General features: G+C 48.6%; 2 protein-coding genes across 4 annotated transcripts in view; one reads left to right on the forward strand and one right to left on the reverse strand.

Annotated features, from left to right (window-relative positions):
• LOC108024185 (uncharacterized) overlaps window positions 1-2,437 on the forward strand; it is a 68,615-nt gene extending 66,178 nt beyond the window's left edge. For all 3 annotated transcript variants that reach the window (XM_017094024.3, XM_044093679.2, XM_017094025.3), the window contains one exon: window positions 38-2,437. In XM_017094024.3, the coding sequence (XP_016949513.1) occupies window positions 38-844 (807 nt within the window). In that variant the 3' untranslated portion in view covers window positions 845-2,437. The remainder of the gene's footprint in view (window positions 1-37) is intronic.
• Window positions 2,438-17,324: 14,887 nt separating this feature from the next.
• Window positions 17,325-18,408, reverse strand: LOC108024175 (27 kDa hemolymph protein). Its single transcript, XM_017093999.3, has one exon. It carries the CDS (start codon window positions 18,379-18,381, stop codon window positions 17,434-17,436), a length of 948 nt encoding a protein of 315 aa, XP_016949488.1. The 5' UTR covers window positions 18,382-18,408; the 3' UTR covers window positions 17,325-17,433.
• Window positions 18,409-18,937: the final 529 nt, after the last annotated feature.

Raw genomic sequence — 18,937 nt, forward strand, 5'->3', positions numbered from 1 at the left:
TAATAAATCTCATCTCGCTTTATCTATCCCTTGCCAGGTCCACCCCAACATCACCAAGGTGCTGAACCACTACGAGCAGGAGGGCAAGGTCCAGGTGATCCCGCTGACCCTGCCCGGCGGTCAGCCGAACGTGCCGGGATTCCAGCACCTCTACCTCACCAAGAAGACGAACCACAAGCGGCAGAACGAGGTGATCCCGTACAACGACTGCCTGTACAAGAACCTCTACCTCTACGACTACATCGCTCTGCTGGACATCGACGAGGTGATCATGCCCAAGGGCGGAGCGGTACTGTGGTCGGAGCTCATGGACAAGGTGCGTCCGGAGTCGCGCAAGATCAAGCCCGACGGCTTCCACAGCTACAACTTCCGCAACGTGTACTTCCTGGACGACCAGCAGCACGAGCACGGCTGGCACAAGGACATCCCCAAGTACATGCACATGCTGCAGCACGTCCATCGGGCTAAGAACTACACCAAGCCTAATCAGTACGTGAAGTGCTTCCACGACCCGGAGCGCGTGCTCACCCTGCACAACCACTTCCCGCTGAGCTGCTTGGGCGGCGTTTGCAAGTCCTATCCGGTGGACACCCAGGACGCTCAGCTGCAGCACTATCGAGCGGACTGCGTGAAGACGCTGAAAAAGAGCTGCGAGGAGTACCGGGAGCATTCGGTGGAGGATAAGACCATCTGGAAGTACAAGGACGAGCTGATCCGACGCACCATCAAGGCGCTAGACACTCTGGGCTTCTTCCGTCGCCAGGGCCTGAACTCCGGCTCGGGATCTGGCAGCAGCAGCAGCGGTCTGGGCGGCGGAGCCACCACGCACTCCACGGAGCGGTGATTCACACTCCTCGGGGGCGGAGGAGGCGGATGGTCCTGGCCCTGGCAACTGGTTGAAGCATCCGGCGGTAGCCTCGGCAACGAGGAGTTCTTTGTGTGAGGAGGTCCAAGGATGCCGTGAGTTCCCCACTCCGAGTTCGAATCCAAGTCCGAATCCGAACCCAAACCCCGTCCTCTGATCCCTGAGTTTCTGTTGCGCGGAGATCACCCGTCTCCGAGTTTAGTTAGTATGCCCATGTTTCCCATCCAGAACCCATGTGACAGAAGGCACTGTTTTTGATTGAATTTCGATGGAATTTTTGGGTTTGCGTAGACCGTTGATAAGAACCACTCAATTGAGTATTACACATAAGTTGACAATGCTTTTATGAAATGTTTAACATCCCCAAGGATTGTGAGATGGTTCACTTTTTAAGTTTTAGAGTTCCATTGAAATCAAGGACAGAAACAGGATATGCTGGAGCATGGCTAGTGTATAGAAGAGGCGTTGTTAGTCGCCGAATTGGGAGAGAACATTTTTGAAATTGTGCCTTCGAACCTGGATTGTAGTGAGTCGCGTCCCATCCCCCTTAAATCCCCTCCTAGCTTCCCGATAATGTATTTCCATTCACAAAGAAACGAAAAAGACACAAGGTCACACTTTTCAAAAAACGAGACCCACAATATTAGCTTGAGTTCAAAACGGAAAGGGGGAAACCGTAGCAAAGTGAAGGAAACCTAAACTAAGTTCAAGACTGATGATGTTTTTTAAGAATTATAAAATCGAAAGAGGGAATTTCAAGCGAATTTTGTTTCACAATTGGATAGAATCGATATATTTGTTGTTGTATAGGCAAGTAAAGGCCCCCTAAAAGTCGCAAGAGAAAAATATCACTAATGCTAAGCAAAAGAAAACAAAAAGAAAAACTCTAAAAACTAAAAACGCAAAGCAAATTGAGCAAGTTTGAGTTGTAAACTGTAAATAGGAAAAGTGTTAACGAAAAAGAAAAGACGAGGCCCTAAGGATAGAGCTACCTATATGCGGATAAGGCCGATTAAAATCGGATTAACTAGCAGGATATCGAAAAGGGAAAGAGAACTAAAGAAGCTGCTCAACCCAATCCTTTTATGGTGTTTGACCCCAATCGACACCCACTACCATATGTTTTTTAACTTGTACATACACCAACACACACCCACACACAGCACAAGCACACAGATACACCACGCACATTTCCTTATGTATCCTATTTTATTTTATTTTATTTTATTTTAATTTTTTATAGCAGCTTAGTCAAATTGTTGTTGGAGTTAAGGAGAGTCGTGTACAGTTTGGGCATTTTATGCTCCCACTAAAACTATTCGATAGGTGTACGACTATGCATAAAAAACACAAAAACATATGCAAATACAAATGCAGATACAGATACAGATACATATACAGATATACAAATATACAGATATAGATACATACTTCAGTGTATTAGTTACTAGCTGATAAGGACAACCCGTGTGAAGGAAACCAATTTTCTTTCCCTTTTTTTTTGCGTAGCTAATAAACCACAATTGATATGAAAACAAAGTGATTAAAGAATAAAATTTCCAAAAAAATTAACTATTGAGAGGGCTTGGAACTTATGATACTTGTTGTCCTATTAAATCGCAATCGGTTGACTAAGTACACCTTTTTTTTGGATAAACTGGAGCCATCTTAAAGGACTCTTCCAGCTGAATGGTTGGCGAAGGCGAAGTGGGAAATGGGCAAGGGAGCCTGCGATACCGGGAGCGTGCCGAAGACGTGAGACTCAAAACTTCCAGGAATGTAAACAACAAAGCATTTAGAGCCGAGCACAAATGAATCCACTTTACGCTGGAGCTGCAGCAAAGGGGAAAGTCCTCCAAGGATACCTTAAGCCACTCGGCACAAAACTTTGTGCCCAAAGAGCCGTAGGATAACCAAGGCAGCTCGCAGCCACCGGACAGGACCAAGAACAAAAGGAGACTGGAGTGGTGGTGGGACTTGGGGAAGAAATTTGTATAAACGCAACTTAAGTGAGCATTAAACACGCTCCACTGGAGGACCAGAAACGGAGATGGCAGCCGGGCGCCGAAAGCCGAGAACCCGGAGCTCGGGAGAGAATGCTTCCAAGTTCCCGGGCGTCTAAGTTGGTTAATAAACATTACCAACGCCGCAAAAACCATTTACGTGAACTATTAAAATTCCGCAGCATTTAAGTAGCCTACCAGCGCCCTTTCCCGGCCTTGGTTCACGATTATGTTTATTTATATGGCACACACGAGGCGGAAAGTGGGCTGGAAAATCGTTGGAAGCGGCGGAAATGATGAGAGTGGCGGAACGGTAGGGGCAGTTTATGGACTGTACGACAATGATGATGATTAGGTGATGCTGACGATGGTTAAGAGTCGGTTTTCACTACTTGCCGGCGGCCCTACTTCTGATTGAAAGTGCGCAGTTCTTGGGAAACGGAAAAAGCATATACCAATGCAAACGCGGCAAACTAATTAAAATTCTCTATTCCCATAGCGATTCCCTGGCATATGCATGGCATTCAAAATGCATGCGCATAAATCCGGGAAAAAGAGCGCGGCTTAAAAATTAAAATCTGCAATTACACGACAGCCGCAGGTGATGATGGTTGCAACACGAAACTCGAAAACCGCATAAAATGCATGCTCCTGTGGTCGCTGCGTTCGGTTGATTCATCGGTGGGCTATGGCTTTGGATTAGCTTTCTATTGCGTTTTCATCTTTTTTTTAGGTTTATTTCTTGGCCCATCTATATCCTTTTGCATCGGAATAAGGTTTCTACCACACGACACCGGACTCATAACTCAAAGCTGCTATTAAGCGGCAGCCTGCACTGCAAAAAATACAAAAAAAAAAACTAAAAATAGAGGGTGTCTTCTGGGTTTCATGACTTTCAAATTTGTGGAGCCATCTCCCGAAATTTATGTTCGCCTGGTATTCTAAAAATATTTTTTCGAAATGCTTGGGGGGGTTGCGTTGTTTTTCTTAATTTTCTAATTTTGTAGCATACTTTTGGCCAGTAAAAATATTTCCGTGCTGAGTAAATTTTGAGGTGCACTCTTTTCGGCGTTGAATTTTAAATGTATTTATTGTTAATGCCTAGAAGCATGCTATGTTTTTGCCTTTTCTAAGCCAGAATTAAAATTAAATTATTTTGTAGCACGCTTTTGGGCTGCCGATATTTGTCGCTTGAATGTTTTGTGTAGCCGTCTTTTGGGGGCTGCCAAATTTTCAAATCGCGTAGCGACCTACTAAAAATTCTGTTCGCCTGGTACTTCAAAAAATTGAAAATCGAAAAATCACTGGTTTTCTTCGACAGATGTCTGCCCCATTTAACAAATCATGAAACCCAGTAGAAACCTACTATTGTTTATGTTCGCCTGGTATTCAGGGACGGGAAATTTGCCAATGACGAATATTGAAGGGCGAATCCAGAGATTTTTTATTTAAAATACCAGGCGAACAGAAATTACAGGAGGTGACTGCGCAATTTCTGAATTTATAAGATCCGGTAGATACCTACTAGTTTTTATGTTCGCCTAATCCCGCAAAGCAGATAATTAATCAATTTGACAAACATTTTGCTTTAGAAACGAATGAATTTTCTCGATTTTAAATTTTGAAGTACCAGGCGAACAGAATTTTTAGTAGGTCGCTACGCGATTTGAAAATTTGGCAGCCCCCAAAAGACGGCTACACAAAACATTCAAGCGACAAATATCGGCAGCCCAAAAGCGTGCTACAAAATAATTTAATTTAAATTGGAGCTTAAAATTGATCAAAACACTGCATGCTTCTAGGCATTTAAATAAATATTATTTAAATTCAATGCCCAGAACTAGGCAACAAAATAAATAAACATAAAACCAAGCTTTAAATAAAGAAAAATGTTGCATATCGCCAGACTTTTCAAACAAAAATATATCCAAAAATTGTATTTTTGTTTTCGTTTTTTTTTCCATTTATTTGATTCCACATAATAATACTTATTTGTAAAGCATACACTTTTTAAATATGTTTGTTGTGCAGAGAAACATTCCGACTTATGAGGTACTCTCTCCTCCAATCAAACCAGGCGATCCAGTCATCCACGTTGCATCCAATACCTGCAAGTATAAGAACAATAAAAATTAGTTTAAGGCTTTAAATGGCAGAAGTATTAGGTAACAATTAGAGTAAGTACTGATTACATAAATGATAAGTTTCACCCAGAGACTTTCGGGACAACTTTAGCCCAATCCTGCAATGCTCCCATTTTCAACAGTGTAGGCGGAACGCTGAATGCAACCGAATTTGCGCAGCAATCTCAATTTGAATTTGAATGCAGATGGCGTTTGATTTTTGGCCGGCCTAATTATGTTGGTTCCCCTTCCTCCCGTTCCGTTCGCCTTTCACCTTCCCCTCCCAGTGTGTGCGTGTGTGTGCGTGCAAGATTGGCAAACCAAACAGGAAATGCTAATTACATGTAAGTGCACACAGCGTACGAGTGTTACAGTGTGTGTGGCCACTTCCTCCCCCCTCCCAGCAGCCTCCCACCGCCCAACACCCCTTTTGCGCCCACGGGAAGCGAAGTCGCCCGATTGCCGGCTCATGCAATATTATTGCTCGCAATCTAATTAACCGCACAGCGAGGCCACCCACAGCCACAGCCGCACCCACACCAGCACAGTCACCTGGCCAATATTTGCGCCAACTGGTCATATCAAAATGGCCACATACACACACAGAGCCGAAACAAACACACTCACAATGGAAATTATACGCTTAATTGAGAACGGAATTCAGCGCTAATTCAATTCGCATTCACCGTCCTACGATTCTGGCCAGCCTCTCTGGTTGGCTGCTGGCCCTGACTCTTAGGAGTTTATTTGGTAGCAAAGTGAGGCTCTTGGCTGCCTTTCGACGAGGTGACTTTAAACGCATGAATGCTTAAAGGCTGCTAATTTTATCGGCGTATGTATGGCTTTGAACCTGCTGCATTTATGATATTTCAGTTAAGATATTCATGTACAAAACACCTTAATAAAAACTTATCACCCATTAACGAATGGGTATATCGCTTAGAGTATATCTTTTTGTTAAGGGGGTAAGGTATAAGAATTTTTTATTGTTACTTGAGTGCATTATATCTGAAGAATATTGTCTCAAAGTATAAGTATTTTTATATCTGCCGGATTTCCGTTTTACTCTTGATGTTTTTGTGTTAAAAACTTTAAAAACCACAACTCACGTTTTCAAAGTCGGTGCCCCTCATAACTCAGTGCTGGATCATCAGAAATCCAAAAATGCAAGTTAATTCGTTAGATAATAGTTTGCCCCGGGAATTTTTGTTTTTTTTTTAAACACAATTTTTTGGGAAAAAAAATTACCATTACCATATTTTTAAATATTTCTTCGATAAAATTGGATAAGCCATTCTTCGAATGTCATACTCTAATGATCCATTCGTTGAATAAAGACATTTTAACTGCGTCTTCAGGAAAAAAAATCACAAAAAACATTGAATTTTTCGTATGGTTTGACCTTACCGTCCCCTTAAATTAAGTGTGCAACAACTCGTTTGGAAAAGCAGTTCGGTACATTGGTAAGTATATATATTTTCAATGGTAAGTATATATATACGAGTATATTTTCAAACTGTCCTTCTTGAAGCAGTTTTGGATAATCTTAAAGAACGTTTTAAACATAAACTGCCACTATCGCCGCCTGCGGTTCCAATGACACAGTTCCCTTGGCTCCCTCTACTGCTCTTGGCCATCTACCTTTTACCATTCACACTTGCAGCCTTCCCAGAGGTCCCCGTCCCCCAGCAGGTCGCGTGCTCCTTTTCCCGCCTGCCCTGTCGATTAGTCAATTATAGACAAATGGCCTGGGAGTTGCGAGCGCGGTACAATGTAAACAAGCCATCAATAGCAGCGGAAGAGCAGTGGCCAGAAAGGAGAAGGGAAAGGAGGGAAATAGAAGGAGGTGGGTCGGAAGCGAAAGCTCAGCAGGGGCCTGGTTGAGATAAAAGAATTATGCATAGGCAGCTGCAGGGGTGCAGGGGTGCAGGGGTGCAGGGATGGAGTCCGAGTCCCAGTCGAGTCCAACACAAAGGGCGGGAAAGGAGTCGGGAGCCCGGAATCAGCGGGATGGTTGGGCGAAAGGAAACCGCAAACCACACTGAGAAATTGAAAAGAATGCAGGAAAACAGCAGCCTCAGGAAAAGGGGACCTGCTGCAGAAAAGCGGATGCAGAGGATGTCGAGAAGTGGCAAGCAAAAAGTAGTCAGAGGATCAGGGCAGGAAAACCATGATAGCATTCATAAGAATTACATGACTTCACCCCTTATGAGAAATGCGAAAATGGCTACAAAAAATACTTTTTGATGAAGCGGATCGTTAGCGCAGGTTGTTAGCTGCTTTAAACAGTTTTGACCAAGTTACGATTGAAAAACCGAAAAAAACGTATATGTTTGTCTGAAATCCTTCTACCTAATTTTCGAATCAAAAACTTCGTATTTTGGCAAGCGATTGACGAAATGAGGCCTTGTTTTGACCAAGTTTCGATTGAAAAACAGCGAAAAAATGTGCATTTTCGTCTGGGAGCTACCACCCAATTTTGGGTGGGTTGGGTTTTCTTCGATTTGCGAAATGAAATCCGAAAAGAGAATGCAATACCCTGTTGAGCTTATAAGCAATTCCGTCTCAAGCCCGACAACTGTAATTTTTAAGTAGTTTTTGGAGAAAAACCCTTAAAAAAAATGCGAAAATTGGTTAACATATTTTAAAAAGTTATGCGGATCGAAACAGGCCAGCCTTAACTTATCCTAACTCTGTGGAACAATAAATTATTATCAAATCTGATTTAGCAAAAACCTCTCCCCAAATTTCTCGCTGTGGCGGACAAACACTTGCAAAGCACCTGCAGACAGCCAAAAAGGGATTCCCAGCGGAGAAAGGGTGGTCCAGAGATTCTCGCCAGGATGCCAAACACAAAGCAAAAGCGGAAATCGGAAAAAACGCTGCGAAACAAAAGCGAAGCGTGGGACCCAGCCGGGAGTATCTCGCAGGACCAAGCGGTTAGGAGGGGTGCCATTTGCTCCAAGAAAAACATCCGAGGGACGGTAGTGTCGGGCAGATAAACAAAGATTCCTCGTGTCCGGGCCACAGAGACAAAGACCAAACAAGAGAAAACAGCATTCAATCGTTCCGACATTGCGACTACCGAATATTACCTCTAAACTAGTATGGGTATAGGAGGGAAAAAATGTTCACTGGTGGGACAACCACACATTCATTTCATTTTTGCAAAATGACCTGACATTTTGCAGCCAAAAATAGAAATCATTTTAATGCTATATTTAGTACAACCTGAGATATTCCTCAGTTCGTGACATTTTCTTGCCGAAAAGTCTGAGCGGCCTCCAACGCCCCATCAATTGACTGAATATATTGATATGGCCTGGTGTCCATGGCCAGAAACGGATCGCAGGATGCGGATTGGAGGACACAGAATACCCCCTCTTGGCCGCCCTTACATTCATCTTCCTTCATCTTCCTTTGTTTTGCCTGTCGGTGGCGGCAAAGGGTTTAAATTTAAACAGACTTCAATGCGATCGCAGCCACACGATTTCCGCTAAATGCCAGCTGGGAAATGGGAAATGGAAGCAAGGGCTCCCCCTTGGAGAGCTCCCTTTCAGGTAATATCCTGACCGTGGTGCTGCCAATTGCCAATCGCCATGCAAACAAAGGCAACAAAATCTAGTTAATTGGGTAAAATGCTCGGCGGAAATTGAAAGCAAAAGCATAGCAACAAACATGAGCGTAGAAACGGGCGGTCAAAAGGGCGGCACAAAATGCAATAAATATCTAAAATTTCGCCTTTTGCCGGGCCATTATTTATCGATTTATGCAAATTTGCAGCGAACATTTTATCAATAAACAATAATAAATTAAAATCAGCAATCACTGGACCAGGCTCTCGCATCGTCGTCTCTTTCCCGCACTCCACACTCTCTCTTTCTATCCTTGTTTTCGAGTGTATGTATCTGTGGGGTGTGTGGACCGTCCAAATTGAAAACGAAATTTATAAATGCAAATTGTCAACGCCACCGAAAGCCAGCAACAGCCAAAAATGCATTGCATTTTTCCACACACATATATCTGGATAAGTACTTGTGCCGTCGTAGATACGAATGCACATATATCCCGTGGACTGTATGGACAAATTTACGCCAGCAAAAATGTTTGTTGTTCGCAATCAAAAATGAAAACTGCGGCCAGAGAAAAAGTGCAGAAAGATGGACCCGCCAGAGCGCAGAATGCCAGGTCAGGTTCTTTTCGGTGGTAGGTGAATCCAATGCATACACCGAGTACCGAGTGCCGAGTACCGAGTGCCGAGTACCGAATGCCGGGTAAATCCAATGCCCGGTGGCAAAGTCGATTGGCAGATAAAAATGTCTGTCCCGAGGGGCCAAATAATTACTATGCCCCAGGGTGTGTGCACATTGTTTCGGAGCGCCGGCAGCTGTTTCTCCTACGGGCATGCACACACTGGCAAACTGGCAACTGGTTGGCGACAGTTTGTGGAGGACTGGTCAGAAGAGGAGGTTTTCGCATATTTTAATTTGAATTTTAATTGCCGCCGTGGTGGATGGATTAACAATGCAATTAGCATTATTCCAAAAGAAGTATTGGAGCGAGACTGGCCAAACTAACGCAGTTTGAATAAAAGATATATTTTGTACACTGCTATGTGTAAATACATAAAAGCTATTGGAAAGTAAGACTAAACGCAGAAGGTATGAAGTTTGGAAGTGTAAGGAAAATTGAAATGTTGCATATTAAATAACTAACTTCAATGGAGGCATCCCACCTACGACCCGGGATCAAGAATCTCATGTTGGAATCTGTTCTTCTCGAATTCAGGGAAACATACAAAAACCTTTAAACTAGAAGAACAAGGACTGTTTTATATAGTTCGGTCGATTCGTTTTCCACCGGGCACTCCACTGAGCGGACGGGACCTACCGTTTTGGTCAGCTCTTGGATACCGTCTCCGCCTGCCACGCCCCTAGCCGCATCCCGTCGTCCACCTGTCACGCCCCGCCCCCCGCCCCCCGCCCCGCATCCCCTGAGCGTGACCCCTCTGACCGGAGCTATTTTTGCATACTTTTGTGCGACGCGCAAACAATTTGCATTTTCCATTTTCCATTTCAGCGTCAAATGAAATGTGCCCGACTGGCGGGCAGTTCCGCTCCACTCCGCTCCGGGTCCTCATCCGGCCCCCTTTTCCCTGTGTGAGGGAGTGGGCCATTCTCAACCGAAACCAGGAGCTGCACCGATGATTTATTGCACCTCTGACGTTATTGATATTTTATTTGTTTGCAATGAAGTCATTCAGTGCAGGCCGCACGCGTGGAAGCTCGAGGGGTTCCCGGAATTCTTGGCGGGGTTCGAGGGGAAGGGGCTCCCTCCCAGGACGATGATTTACACAGACATCGCAGGAGCAAGGAGCCAGGGGCAGGAAGGAAATTGTTTCGCCTCTCCGACGTGTTTGTGTTGAGCCTTGCAAGGGGATTATCCACAGAAAGAATAGTGCGCCTTTCTGTTGCCACAAACGCCTTGCACCTTGTGGTTGCTGCAGGGGCATTCAGCAAATTGTGTTTTATGGATAAATCGACAATACGTCAACCTGGAAATGCTATTTCAAGCAGGTGCTATCCCAAACGTACCCTTATTCCGCTGGGTGCTCTTCCCACGTTGTCACAGCACGTCTGTTTTGGAGCTGCAATTAACGGCTTGAGCGTGGCGCTGACCATGTGAACAGGGAGGCTCTCCGGCTCGCAAGGTGACTGGCTCGGGAAATATTTAAATACTTTTCCTGTCGACGCCAGGGGAATCCCACCCCTCACCCCCGCGAGTCCTAACTAACGCATAATTCAACTAAAAGCCGGCTTCGAGTTGGGGCACAAAGGCTCCAAGGACTCGGAACCCGAGACCCGGCCTCTTCTGGTTCTGGAACTGTTAATGGCAGCCAGGGGCGTGGCGAAGGGGGTTCTTAATCCGACACGACTTGAGACAAGTGCCCCACAGACCCGCTTTTCCTCTTTTCTTCCACTTCGCCACTCCCACTTTCCACTCTCTACTGAGGTGTCGTGCAGCTGCTCTCGAGATATATTCATGCATATATACAAGTAGTGAGTGTGGCGCATGTATGCAGATCCGTAAGTTTTTGAGTTATTCGCACTGGCAGCTATTTGGCAAATGCCGCACGCAGACGCTCGACACTCGACAGCCGACACGCTCGGCGGAAAAGTGAAAAGGAGAGGGCCTTTTTCGGGGCACTTTCCCGGCCAAGAGCTCGGCACAAATGCATTTTCCTTATTAAGCCTGCTCTGTCTCTGTTTGGGTTTTCATTTAAATTATATTGCGCCCCTCGAAGAGCATTTTTCACCTGGCAACTGGGAAATGGTAAACGGTAAATGGCAAATGGCAGGGTGGAAGGGGCGCGTGACTCCTGACATAAGGCCATTGCTTTCCGGGAAAATCGGACGGCGAGGGCCTTATGCGACCGCAGATACAGCGAAAAGCAATTAAAGCAAGACAAGCTCTTGGCCTGGCATGGGTTAAGGCTGGTCGAGGGGAGCCAGGGGCCCGGTTCGACCCAGTTTGATTGGCAATCGAGGCGAGTGACAAGTGGCAGAGCGACTGAAAAAGCGAATGAATGGAAGGTCCCTCATTGGATTCCAGTTTTTCCTAGCGCCGTCTTTTTCGGGCACCCTCTTTCCTCCTCTTCGGGGGGTTGGGGGTTCTCCTCCGCACTTGACAACAATTTATGAGACCGCCATTGCCATCCAACTAATTGAAAAACTAAGCCTGCCAGTTAAGCCAAACTAAACTTTTCCCTCGAGCTCCCTAACCCGAACAACACACACACTCCTTGCCAAAGGGTTGACGCGGAGGAGGGGCAAGCGGCAAGGGGCGGAGGAAACTGTGGCACATGCAAACAAAACCCCAGAATGTTGCACTTAATTGCAACTATTGGAAACTTGGTCCTAGTCCGACTCCCGCAGCCAAATTGGTTTATTTTCTTGCCAAATTCTTGGGACACGTCCTCAGTTTCGGGGTTGGAGCAAATACTGCACGGGTCCTGGGGGAGTCCCAAAGCCCCTGGCCATGCACACACTCGCAATCATCCGAACCAGCACTCGCACCAACTCCGTCAATTTATGCATGTCATGCAACTTTGTTTTGGTCCTTGGTTTGTGCTCGGGCTCTCCCACCCCGTCATCGCTCCGATTCTGAAAATAGTGCTTTACTGATTGAGCAATTACGGAAATTGACATTTTATCGGCTCATAATTTGAGTTCGTAGGAGCCGATTGCACACCTCCTCAGCCACAGCCCTTGCTATCTCTGATTGGCCTGAACTGACCTCTTGGCTTGGTTTCTAAAGAGGGTCCCACGTCCTGGCATTCTTGCATTCTTGCATTATTGAGGAGTCAGATGGGATGCATTACATACTGATTCGTGCCCATTATCAAACAGTAGGTCAGTGGCACTGCACACCAAGTTTTGAAAACTAGACCGTGGTTAGGATTTTTGAACACGATGCGTATGCGTGATGCGGACGCGTGATAATTATGACTGCTTTTAAGATTTCCTTTGCCCAAATACTGCAATTCCCTTTCCTTCATTGATTTCTGAAGCAAGCTCGCCACACGGACAATTTAGCACGCATCGCTTTCACCTTGACATAAGGTATACGGTCTGGGACCGAGAGCGCCGTAAGGAATGAAACCTCAAGATCGCGTAGCAAGGCTTCAAGTGGAACAAATGGAATAACGAGCTTCTGGACGAGTGTGAGAGGCGGTTCCACCGCCAAATGGGTCTTTCTTCGCCGCCGAGACGCCGGAAGGACTTCACCAAACGCAAGGCCGCAGAGCTTGAAGAGCGCCGTGCCAGGAGATTTCCCGGCCTGGCCACGAAGAGGTAGACACATGGGCAGGGTGTCTCGCTTTCGATCGTCTGACAGTTTGTCGCAATTAATAAAGTTTGTCGCGTCGAATGGTGAAGGGCAAAAAATGCACAGCGCTTGGCTAGAAAAAACTCGCGCAAACAAGGTTCAAATGGGGTACAGACTACAACATACCCCGTGCTTCGATTTGCCGAATAATTCTCGACTCCTCGGTGGGCTGCTTTTGGCTGCGCTGTGGGTTGCGAGAAGGATGTTGTGTGGTGAGCACCAGGGTTGTTTAATCCCTGAAGGACGGCCCATCACACCCCGAGCGCACCCCGGACCAGGAGGTTGGAAATACCAGACTGTTTACAGTTTTCGCAATTTTAAACGAAAATCGCTGACGCAGCGTGTGTGACAGCACAGCCGCAGACCCCCGCGCCCTGCGGACGTCGAGTGTCTTTGCATAATTTTTAGACAACCGCACAAGGGTGGCTTTAACGTCATCAGCGGTTTTGTCCGCTCTCCTGCCCCACCTCCCACCTCCCACTCCCCAGGACCCCAGGCCCCAACGACTTCCGACAGCTGTCAGCGGATTTAATGTGCAGTTTTAATCAAATTTACATCAGGCTAGTTAGGCGACGAGCGGGACGAGCGTTGTTGCCCGAACACGTCGCTCTTAGGGGGCCCACTTCTGCGCCACTTAAAGGAATATCTGCTGTAAGTGCTCGCCAAAGCCCCCTTTTGGGGGCAACATTGGGCACCTTTTGACCTGTGTTTTAATTCTCCTTGTCGGCATTTTTGTGAAGTGCGAACTGTGGCACACTCTCTGGGCAGTGCGTAACTGTCCAAAAGCAATCAAAGTACAGATTCCTCTGTCTTCGGCTGTAGGTAGCCCTCTCTTATTGATTCCCCAGAGCCCGTGGAAATCAGGGGACCACTGGTCAGTACTCAAGGGCATTCCGGATCGTTTTTGCGCGAGGAGGGGCAAAGAGTGAGTGAGCTTTCCCGCGAAGAATTTCCCAAACGAATTTACGGTAAATTTGCTGTTTTGTTGCTTGCAACTTGGGCAATTAAACGCCCATTTGGTGGATTTTTGCGAAGGCGAAAGCTGGAGCGGAGGAGAAAGTGGCCAGGACAGGTGGGAAAGGAGGAGAGAGGCGGGAGAGAAGCGAGTGCAAAGTGCATTGGTTACGGTGCCACTAACACTTCAGACTTTGTGGCTCGCAGAGACTTGGCGGTTTCTCCATCTCCACTTTCTCCAGTGCGAGAAAAGGTGTTTGAAGCAAAGTTTCGTCGACATCTTAATTTCTCACTTGTAAATTGAGCTGCGCCAGCAGCCTCAAATTAGACCCCAAAGTATACGTACTTGTGGATGCCAAATATTCCCCGGAGCTCTGCTGCGGCTCCCCGCTTTCTCCACCCCTCCCCCCCTGCGCACACAGCCCTGGCCAAAAGCACGCATTGCCACACAGACATTCATGCGTAAAACCAACATGAACACACACTGGCGAGCACGGAAGACAGGGGAGGGGGAGGCGGTGAAAGTCGGAGGGAGGGCAGACAAGGAACACTTGGGAGTGTTGCAAGCTTGGAGCGGAGGGGCGAGGGGCGAGGGGCGAAGGGCAAGGGGCGCCGCAGAGGGGCTAAACTTCCTGCAAACAGCCCCTGGCGAATCTGATGAAGGTGCGTGGCAACGGAGAAAGGCGGCGATGGCCGGGCTCGATAGATTCCTTTATCGGCTCATTCACACGGCAACAGTGCCAAATTGAACTCAAAACTAATTAGCCAACGTATTAGCAGGTGTGGGAGCTACCCCAATTACATCCGACGACACACGCCGTAAAGCTAAGCTCTCCACACCTGGAGAAAGCAGCTCTGTCATTGCGGCCATCTCTTCGGGATTGCACTGGCAGCTATCGATCGAGATCCTGTGGGGAAGGCTCCATTAGCCCATAAGCAGTGGAGCCTCTGCATACTCCTCCCTCCTCTAAGTGCGTAGCCCCTGTTGCCCTGCCACCCCCTGTTGCCCCTCCTGAGCCCTTTGGAGCCCTCGGTTAGCCCCTAAACAAAGATGCATCCAATCTGGTGGCTGCTGCATTTGCTGCAATTTCCCCACGGGCCCCTGTCTGCGCTTTCACTGCAGCCCTTTCAAACCTCCGGCCCCTCTCTCCACCCCCTTCGCCGCCTCTTTCTCCACCCCCTTCGCCACCCCTTTCTCCGCCCCCTCGGTTCGGCGCGCTTTTCACACCGCACCACGTAGCCAAACATTTGCAAATGAGCGTCGAAGCGTGGGACACCAACTGCCGCAGGCGCCTCAGGTGAGCACTCCACCTGCCGCCCGCCCTTCCCTGCCCTCCCACTCCCCAAGGAAGGGCTTGAGGGGGCAACGCGTGCACAATTAGAGATAGCGGCGGCAAGGGCCGAGTCAGCTTTTTCGGGACCCAAATTGGAATATTTAATTAAACTTGACGAGTGCAGCCACTTGCCATCCTTCGCTTGAATTTAAGTGAAAATCGACGGGATTCCAAGAAATTGCACACAGAGAGCTGGTTACCTTCAAAGCAACGGCAGGGAAGTGCGAGACGTGGCCCGGCACTTCTCACGTTTTGAGTTTGAAGATCCCAGGTTGATACAATCCTTGACGCTTAGGCGAGCTTGACAAACAACGTTCTGAAGATCTCCCACTTGGTCAACCACTCTTCGCCCCTCGAATTTGTTCGCATCCCAAGAAGGGATCCAATAATTTGGCCAATGACGTGCAATTATTTGCCAGCCAACTTCGCAGAGCCCTTAGCCCCTGGTCAACCGAGACCGCGCCCCTTCCACGCCTTTTGGCAACAGTTCGCGTGGCACGTACAAAGTTTGTCTGCTCCTTGCGAGTAGCCGGAGTGAGCAATGCCGGAGTGCAGGACGGCAGCGGGAAAGTCGCGAATGATTCATGGCCGTTGCAATTTAGCTGCCAACTTGCGAAAAGTACCGGAAACGCATTCATTTTCCGCATTTTTCACATCAATAATGGACTGCGAAGCGGCGGAAGCGGGACGACGGGCGTGGTCGCAACTTGGGCTCGGAGCACTGCAGTCCTAATTAAGTTTGCAACATTTATGACTTGTTGGCCAAAGACTTTCGACGGGCTAACTAGTCGAAGTGAACGGCTCTCGCCGGGAACGGGTTAAGTGTTAATTTAGCCCGGGCAGGGCTTGACGGTGGGTTAATGTGGGTTGTTCGGAATTTCAGGTGTATTTTTAGTACCCCCGATGGGGTCCGGTTTTGGTTTGAATTACTCCAGCACTTCTGAGCGATTTCCGATGAGGCGGAGAAGGGGCCCAGCAGGACTCCGTCCAGTTCATTTCACGCTTCGCCTGCCATCAAAATGGCCTCCAAAAGAAGCAGGGACGCATGCCAAGGATGAGCTCCTTGTTTTCCAGTTTCAGTTTTTCTACGACTTTTCCCCAGCACCGAGCTGCACTCGTCTGTGAAATGATGACAGTTGCGGTTTCTATTTCGCTGTCCGTTGGCCAGATTTTAAATTCGAACCGAGGAACGGCAGTAGCCAATTTGCAGACGTAGTGTGCTTACCATTATCTTGCTTTCCACAGCGTTTAAATTTCTCAAGACCCTGTTTCAGTTCGAACAATGAGGTGCTCAGCTCCAATCCCGTGGATAAACGTCCAGCAGCCACACATTGGATTCAGGGAGCGAGGGTATTCTGAAGTTCTCACTCGGAAACTCTGGAAACTGGTGATTCATTCTGGTCGCTCATGATGAACGAGGGTGACCAGGCCAGTTCTCAAAGGGCGGGAAAGGTCTGAGGGACGGCGGCTCTGGGTGGCAAATCAATTTGCTTATCTCGTCGCCACGCTCGCCACTGAGCTCGGCCAATGCGGCTGTCGGACTCTCCATTCCCCGGCCGGGTTCCATTTCTCCCGGCTCCTCCAGCTCCTCCTCCGCCGTCAATCCCTTGTCTTTGTCTCCGGCGATAAGAGACGCGTTCGAGTGACCCTTCAACCGGCGCTGCTCCAGCTTCTGCTCCGGATTCGGATGCGGATTCGGATTGTGTTGCCCTCTATATTCCACACTTTCGGCCGCTGTAGCTCTGGCTTCTGCTTCTGCTCCTGCTTCTGCTTCTGCAGCTGCTGCTGCCCGATAAGCGCAATATGGCGCGACTGCACTGAGAGAAATCGTACTAGCTTAAAATTGCTTAATCGCGTTCGAGGCGCTGCCGGATACTACGTGGAGGGGAAATGTCGATAGAAACGCGAGCCTGCGTTTAGAAATGAGACTTGAACTGATGAGACCTTAACTGTATTTACAATACATAATCTTTATATAAATGGCGAAAACCGGAACGGGCTGGTATACATTTGCCGAGATTACGCCGATCGTTTTTCCCAGTGCACCCGGGTGACCCCAGTCCGCGTTCATATTTCAGGCTTGTGTTTATGCAGCTTAACACTGTGGGCCCCGCCGCCTTAACCCGCCTCCAGTGGCCGGAGTTGAAAAGGGAATCCGTTAAGCGGCTTACGCCGGGCGGCAGTCCGTCCGGGGCAGAGACTCCGCTTCCGACTTTGCAAAGTTTATTAAACATAATTATAAAATATCAAAAAAATGCAAGAGAGGGCTAGGCCAGCCGGGCGAGCACAGTGGCCACTAGCAGGCTGGCGGAGGTCCAGGTGAGATGCGGCGTGGCGGTGGAGGATCCGCCAGTCAGGGGCAGGGCCTGCCGCTGCTGACGCTTGGACCGGTCGATGTGGGGCTGGCAGGAGGACTCCCGCCGCACGTAGCGGAACATGGACTCCACGATGTTGCTCGGCGTGATCGTCTCGCACTTCTCCAGCAGCTCCACCGTGCAGGTCTCGAAGGCGTAGAGGTCGACGCACTCCTTGGGGCCCAGGACCAACTGGGGCAGGTTCCACTCGGGGCTCAGGTTTTTGGGCAGGTAGCCCGCGAAAGAGGAGTTCAGGCACTTGGCGATGCCCTCGCGACTGCTCTGCAGGCACTCGGGCCCCTGCTCCGCGATAAAGAGGGCGATCTGGTCGCCGTTCTTGTGGCAGATGAACTCCAGCAGCTTGTCCCCGATCCGCTGCATCACCGCGTTGTGGGCCTTCTCGTCCGGCGTCAGGCAGGGCAGGAGGGCCGCGTTGAAGTTCCTCAGGCAGGTCTTGGCCTGCGGCATGCGCAGGCAGTACTTCTCGAAGACCACGTCCAGGTCGCCCTTGGGACTGGCCTCGGCGATCTCGGCCTGGATCTCTGTCACGTTGGCCAGCCCAGAGAGGCACTCCCCGAGGGTCACGGCCGCGTCCTGGACGGACTGGCTCAGGGCAGAGGCATTCACCGATGCCTTGGCCAGGTCGTTGGCTTTCTGGCACTTCGACTGCAGCAGCTTCTTAAGGTCGTCCACGGTGAGGGAGGTGTTCTGCAGGCCGGGCGGCAGGTAGTTGGACCGCAGCTGCTCCACATCCACGTTCTCGAGGAGCGAGGGATCCAGGGATCCAGGCAGGGCCACGGACCCACGGACGAGGGCCACCGCCAGGAGCAGGAGCAGCGGACAAAGCGACCAGTTCGACATTCTCGCAGCGACTGGCTGGAAAGTGCAGGGAGCTGAAACTCGAAGCCGGGGCCTTATCGCTGGGTGGGGGTACCCAGCCAGATTATCTCCCATTCACGGGGCGGCGGAGGGGTCAATGTCTGAGATTACGGCCGCCCACTTCGTGTTTCGGTAATCGCCGGGTAAACAGACATCGAAGCAGTTCTCCGTTCTGTACCCATGGAACGCACACTAGTAACAATAAAATGGCGCTTGGGGGAAGTATGACAGATTGAAGAGAATGTTCCTACACTTTTACACCTTCAAAAAGCATTGCGTTTGCCCTTTCCCATTGACCGATCCGTGAAGTGCTTTTTAATTGTGTCGAAAGTGTTTACTGCGCCGCATAGTTCGGGTGCCGAGCACACTGACTCAGGGAGCAGTTGCATACGTGTGTTTTGTAGGCACTGGCTCCCCAAGTCAGGTCGAAATTGGTTTCAAAATTGGCTTCTACGTACTACGGGTGCATATGGATACAGATGCAACCTAGATTGGGTCATTGACAAGTACTCGAAGCTGAGGGGAGTGATGGGGATGC

The sequence above is a fragment of the Drosophila biarmipes genome, chromosome X, assembly GCF_025231255.1.
Source record: "Drosophila biarmipes strain raj3 chromosome X, RU_DBia_V1.1, whole genome shotgun sequence".
In the NCBI taxonomy this organism is placed as follows: Eukaryota; Metazoa; Arthropoda; class Insecta; order Diptera; family Drosophilidae; genus Drosophila; species Drosophila biarmipes.

Bases quoted from the DNA above. Each gene is read 5' to 3' on its own strand.
- LOC108024175 (XM_017093999.3), bottom strand. From the start codon at position 18,381: ATGTCGAACTGGTCGCTTTGTCCGCTGCTCCTGCTCCTGGCGGTGGCC.